The sequence below is a fragment of the Pyricularia pennisetigena genome, assembly GCF_004337985.1.
Source record: "Pyricularia pennisetigena strain Br36 chromosome 4 map unlocalized Pyricularia_pennisetigena_Br36_Scf_6, whole genome shotgun sequence".
Taxonomy (NCBI): Eukaryota; Fungi; Ascomycota; class Sordariomycetes; order Magnaporthales; family Pyriculariaceae; genus Pyricularia; species Pyricularia pennisetigena.
Window position 1 is genome coordinate 1,535,727 of NW_021940918.1, and position 5,478 is coordinate 1,541,204.

The 5,478-nt window shown below is 54.0% G+C and overlaps 4 protein-coding genes across 4 annotated transcripts in view; 3 read left to right on the forward strand and 1 right to left on the reverse strand.

The window, feature by feature from the left end:
• The window catches only part of PpBr36_06056 (uncharacterized protein), a gene marked incomplete at both ends in the record, with an annotated part of 5,066 nt that extends 4,153 nt beyond the window's left edge, over window positions 1-913 (forward strand). The window contains one exon of the mRNA XM_029893203.1: window positions 188-913. Within this exon, the coding sequence (XP_029746377.1) occupies window positions 188-913 (726 nt within the window). The remainder of the gene's footprint in view (window positions 1-187) is intronic.
• Window positions 914-1,931: 1,018 nt separating this feature from the next.
• On the forward strand, window positions 1,932-3,203 carry PpBr36_06057 (uncharacterized protein; the record flags this gene model as incomplete). Its single annotated transcript, XM_029893204.1, has 2 exons — window positions 1,932-2,061; window positions 2,206-3,203. The coding sequence occupies 2 exons, from the start codon at window positions 1,932-1,934 to the stop codon at window positions 3,201-3,203; spliced, it is 1,128 nt and encodes a 375-aa protein (XP_029745610.1).
• A 295-nt stretch (window positions 3,204-3,498) lies between these two features.
• On the reverse strand, window positions 3,499-4,829 carry PpBr36_06058 (uncharacterized protein; the record flags this gene model as incomplete). The annotated part of the gene is made up of 2 exons (XM_029893205.1): window positions 3,499-4,616; window positions 4,712-4,829. The coding sequence occupies 2 exons, from the start codon at window positions 4,827-4,829 to the stop codon at window positions 3,499-3,501; spliced, it is 1,236 nt and encodes a 411-aa protein (XP_029746240.1).
• A 412-nt stretch (window positions 4,830-5,241) lies between these two features.
• PpBr36_06059 (uncharacterized protein) overlaps window positions 5,242-5,478 on the forward strand; it is a gene marked incomplete at both ends in the record, with an annotated part of 925 nt that continues 688 nt past the window's right edge. Inside the window, one exon of the mRNA XM_029893206.1 lies at window positions 5,242-5,443. Within this exon, the coding sequence (XP_029746239.1) occupies window positions 5,242-5,443 (202 nt within the window). The remainder of the gene's footprint in view (window positions 5,444-5,478) is intronic.

Here is a 5,478-nt window from a genome sequence, read left to right on the forward strand (position 1 = left end):
CCGAAGAGGTCGAGGACAAACTTGACGACATGATCAGGGCGGTTGATCGCAAAAAGGTACGTCGCCATCTGGAGCAGCCTTGAGGCTAGGCTCCTTGAACTGATCGCGGCTTGGCCGACCAACAAGTTCCAAAAAAAAAAAAAAAAAAAAAAAAAAAAAACACCTGAGCTAACCTTTTATACTGCAGAAACGGAAATACGACGACCGGTCGGAGCAGCAGAGCACAGCCAAGAAAGCCCGGTCTCAAGTGAAGTCCAATCCTCGCGAGAGCAAGCCCAAAACGCCTCGGCCTTCTGCGAAGAAACCGGCAGCATCTAGGAGCAAGGCAGCGGCGAAGAGCAGAAAGACACAAGCGGCGTCATCATCACCGATACCGGAGCATGAGCGTCGGCGCAGTGGGCGTGTGCCTCGCAACACTACTTCGACGTATACTGAACGGCACTCGTCCGAGGACGAGGAGGAGATGCTCGACGGCGTGGCGGAGTGGAAGTACAGCTCTGGCGAGGAGCTGGACGACGATGGCGACGATAGTGACGCAAGCTCAGCCTCGAAGAACTCTGGACACGCTGCTGCCACTGCCGCCGACGATAAAGCCAGCAACCCATCCGAGTCTTCGCTGAGCTCGCCAGAGCCGATGGATGAGGACCCAGTCGAGGAAGATGAGGGAGCTGATGCTGATTCAGAAGAGCAAAATGGGGAGGAAGAGGAAGAAGAGAAACAACAACGGCCATCGCGGTCCACAAGGACCAATGGAAGGAAAGCGGCTAGCTCGGCAACAAGCACGCCAAAGGCGGCTGGCGTGACCAAGAAGAAGGCGCCTGCTGAGATCAAGTCTAGCCTTGCGACGCGCACCAAGCCAAGGACTACTAGGAGGACTAGAACATCACACGACAGGGATGACGATGATGATTGAGCGTCTGTCTGGCTCATTTTAATTTTGTTGGTGGCTCACGTGCATCTATTGTTCGATAGCCCACATGTTGTCTTTGTATGATTCTTGTTAGCTGGATAAAAGAATTGGCGTCTAAAGGAACCCAGTGTGTCTCATTGAGTTTACCAGCCAGCTTGATATTTGACCATCTACCTGCCTACCTTACCTATCATAACTTTTGGCAATGTGCGGAACTGAATGGCACGACGTCGAATGAGGTGCAATGAGAAAGTAGCCTAGCTAGTATTTGGTAATGTTTCAAAACTCAAGAATAATAATGACATTGCCAGGGCTTTTGACAGACTGGATAATACCCATGAACTATATGTTTTTGTTTATTCGGGACAACCCATGCATCTTGTCAGCGTGTGGCCAGGTGCTAAGAAAGCTTTATATGCTACCAGATTTCGACGGCGATCAACTCCCAAGATCTTTCGTAGTATAGGGGTTAGTATGCAAGCTTGTCACGCTTGAGACCCGGGTTCGAATCCCGGCGAGAGAGTCCCATCTACGGCATCCTCAGGGTGTCTCTTTCATATTTTGCCTTTTTTTTCTTCTTCAATATTGTTCTCACATTGGATTTTGGTTTTAAACTGTGTTTTGTACTACTCAGGCGTACACCAATATATTTTGAACTGCGATGCTTCGATACTTCTGAAGGTCCAGGCCTCGTCCCGGTTTCCAACATGGAGAGTCAAGTCAGTCTATACTCGATCACGTCATTTGTAATCGCGCTGTTCACAAACGCGCTACAGCGAGCCTTGCGGCTTTTCGGGCCCACCCTTCCTCCACTCGCAATCCCTACGATACAAAAGCTGGCTCCAAATGCCGAGCCGGAGCAATGCCGATGACGGATGGACATTATTAACTGTCTCTCTCTTGCCTTAACTTGGATCAATTGTTCTTCTTCGATTGAGCTTGGGGTGCACTCTTCATATCACGCTTCATTTTTCAAGCGCAGTAGATTGGATTTTCATTATTATTTGTTTTTGCGTTAAAAATGCTTCGCCACGGAATCCGTAGGTTTACAACAAGCTCGATAAGAGCGGCAGTTGCAGCGGCCGCCGAGCCGACACAGCATACCATCAATGTGTCGAGGGCGCAAGGCGTAGCAAAGGGCCTGACAGGAGGTACTTTTTTTTTTTTTTTCTTGTTTCTTTTTTGCTTGTTTCTCTATTTGTTACATCTCAGCTGCTGCTGCTACAAACATGACCATCAAATGTGCACCAATAGCTGACATGCATCTCATTCCATTCTTCTTTGGCTTTATACAGCCATTGGCAACACCCCCCTGATCAGGTTAAACAAGTTGTCCGAGGAGACGGGCTGTGAGATCCTGGGCAAGGCCGAGTTCATGAACCCTGGAGGTTCGGTCAAGGACCGGGCGGCTCTGTACGTGGTCAAGGACGCTGAGGAGCGCGGGCTGCTGCGGCCCGGCGGCACGGTCGTCGAGGGCACGGCCGGCAACACGGGCATCGGGTTGGCGCACGTCTGCCGCTCCAAGGGCTACAAGCTCGTCATCTACATGCCCAACACGCAGTCGCAGGGCAAGATCGACCTCCTCCGCCTGCTGGGCGCCGAAGTCTACCCGGTCCCCGCCGTGGCCTTTGACAACCCGCAAAACTACAACCACCAGGCCCGCCGGCACGCCGAGCGCCTCGACAACGCCGTCTGGACCAACCAGTTCGACAACACGGCCAACCGCCGCGCCCACATCGAGACCACGGGCCCCGAGATCTGGGCCCAGACCGACGGCAAGGTCGACGCCTTCACCTGCGCCACGGGGACGGCCGGCACGCTGGCCGGCGTCACGAGGTTCCTCAAGGACGCCAGCGGCGGCCGCGTCAAGTCGTTCCTGGCCGACCCGCCGGGCTCGGTGCTGCACAGCTACATTGTGAGCGGCGGCAAGCTCATCGAGCGGACCGGGTCCAGCATCACCGAGGGCATCGGCCAGGGCCGCATCACCGACAACCTGCAGCCCGACCTGGCGCTGCTCGACGGCGCCCTGCACATCAGCGACGAGAAGAGCATTGAGATGGTCTACCGCTGCCTAGACGAGGAGGGCCTGTACCTCGGCGCCTCGTCGTCGCTCAACGTCGTCGCCGCCAAGGAGGTCGCCGAGAAGCTGGGCAAGGGCCACACCGTCGTCACCATGCTGTGCGACGGAGCCTACAGGTATGCCGACCGCCTGTTTTCGAGAAAGTGGCTTGAGGACAAGAAGCTCCTCTCGGCGATACCCAAGCACTTGGAAAAGTACATTGTTTTGCCTTAATTTTCTCTCTTCCCACTTGCTTGTTGCGACAAGGCTCTTCTTCTTGTCCTCTTGCCACACGATCTTTTTTTTTTTTTTTCACCACCAAGCGTTGTATATGTACCACGTACTTTTTCTTCAAGTGATATATAAGATAAACAACAAAATAAAAAAAGAAGGGAAAGCGACAAAAAATCTAAAGTACGCATTTTCTCACTATGTGACAGAGACAAGAATATATCCCACAGGGTAGTCAATACAATATATTGTTATACAGCCACGACTCGCTTCTCGACCTTCTCCCACCATGCATAATTTATGCCTCTGCTTCAGCCTCCGCCTTCGTTTCCGGTTCCCATTTCAAATCTGTGGGAGCGTGCTGCGTACCAAACAGAGCGTCATAAGTTCTCAAACCATTCACCACTTTCTCGGGCCCCTTTGCTATGACCTCGTCCACTTCAGCCGCCAACGCATCTCGCCTTGACTGGAGCTGCTCTGCAAGCTCAGGCTCAACAATCTCGATGGCCAACTCAAGACCGTGGAGGATGGGAGCGGCCACGCGAAGGAATCCAGCGTCATTGGTCATAAAGTAGAGGTAGCCTTTTTTCCCGATCTTGGGCGGGTGAATCTCACGCAGGCCCTTGCCGGCAGGCCACGAATGGGTCAGACCCTTGGCGAGCTCAGTGACCCGTTTCCTCTGTGCGGCGTCCACATCGGGCTGTTCGGGTTGCGGGTGCTTGGACGCCAACGCGGCGGCGAGGTGAAGCTGCGCACCCCTCACCTTGGGGTCGTACATGAAAGCCAGGCCGCGGGGCTGGCCCTGGGGCGTGACCGCCGGCTTGTGCTCGGGCAGGTGCAGCATGTCGACCACCATGTCGGCCCACTTCAAGGCCTGAGCGGTGCCCTTCTGGCTCCAGTGTTCGGCCTGGGGCCTTAGGCCATATGCCCTCTCCTGGATCCAGTACATGACCTCAGAGACGACCTCGGCGTCGTCCAGCTTCACGCCGGTGGCCTCGACGCGCCGCGCCGCCTCGAGGATCTTGAGGATCTGGCCGTGGTAGCCGGCCCGGCGCACAATCCTGGTCATATCCCAGGGCTTCTGCCACTTTACCTTGGCGACTGAGTGCAAGCCCTCGAGCAGGAGGTTGAGGTTGTTGAAGTCACTGTCCGTATCCATCAACTTGATGGCCTTCATGATGGTGTCGCGGGGGCTCGGGTTGTCGACGGCGGGGTTCCTATAGCCAAACTTGTAGATCTCTCCGTCGACCTCCAATACAATGGGGTTCTTGGCGAGCTTCTCCTTGTTACTCGTACGAACGAGGAGCTTGCGCTGATCGGCGGGGATGTAGTATGGGAGCAGGATCTTGTCTCGCATGATGGTGAGTAGTTGGTTGAGTTCGGGTTTGCGGGTCTTGGAGAATCTGATGACGGTTGCTGTTGGCGCATTTTGGATCGTCAAGTCAGTAAATAACAGCTTAGTGTAGTACAAATGGCTTTTGTCGCCCTGATTTTGTTTATACACAACGTACCTTGGCGAGATGGTGTCTGTGAGAAGCATCTTTGGTTTGTGATTAAGGGTTGTTTTGTTACCGCCAACCTGCAGAGACCTGCGGCCCCCAGGCCTGAGCCGGCTGTTCTTGAAAGCATATTGCTTGATGTGAGGTGTGCCGAGCTGCTCTCGATGCCAAACCTGCAAGCAAATTCTTGTCGTCACCTGCAGTCAGTTTCAGTGGAGGTCAGTCAGTCTCTCTTTCTCTCTCTGTCGTACAGAAAAAGTCGAGACCAAATTGAGCTGCTGCAAGGGTACCTACCTAGTGGGGCCGCTGCGGCAAGGTGGGGATGAAAAGAGCCGATTCGGCCAATCACCAGCTGCAATTCACCCAGTTTATCCCTTTCAGACGGAGGAAAGCTTTTGGGGAACGTCAAAGTGCAACAACTTTTTGACTTGGGCTTGTGGATTCGGACCTCGAACTCGAACTGAACTAGACGTCGAGGCTCGCGACTGGGAGGCAACCAACTCACCCAAACCTCCATCGCTTGACAGCCACGATAAATAAAAATGAACTCGGCCGCAGTAATAACGAAGCGGCCTCTGGCCTGTCTGAAAAACAGCCTCCGATATGCCAGCCAGCAAAGGCCAATCCGCCGATTAATGGCAACCCAGGTCGTCGCCGACGCCGATGCCGCCGCTACCACTACCACTACCACTTCCTCAGAACCCCCGAAATACTCGAGGGTCAGACTCTCACCACACACAATCTGTAGGCCTGCTACTCCCCTTCCCATTCAGAAACCC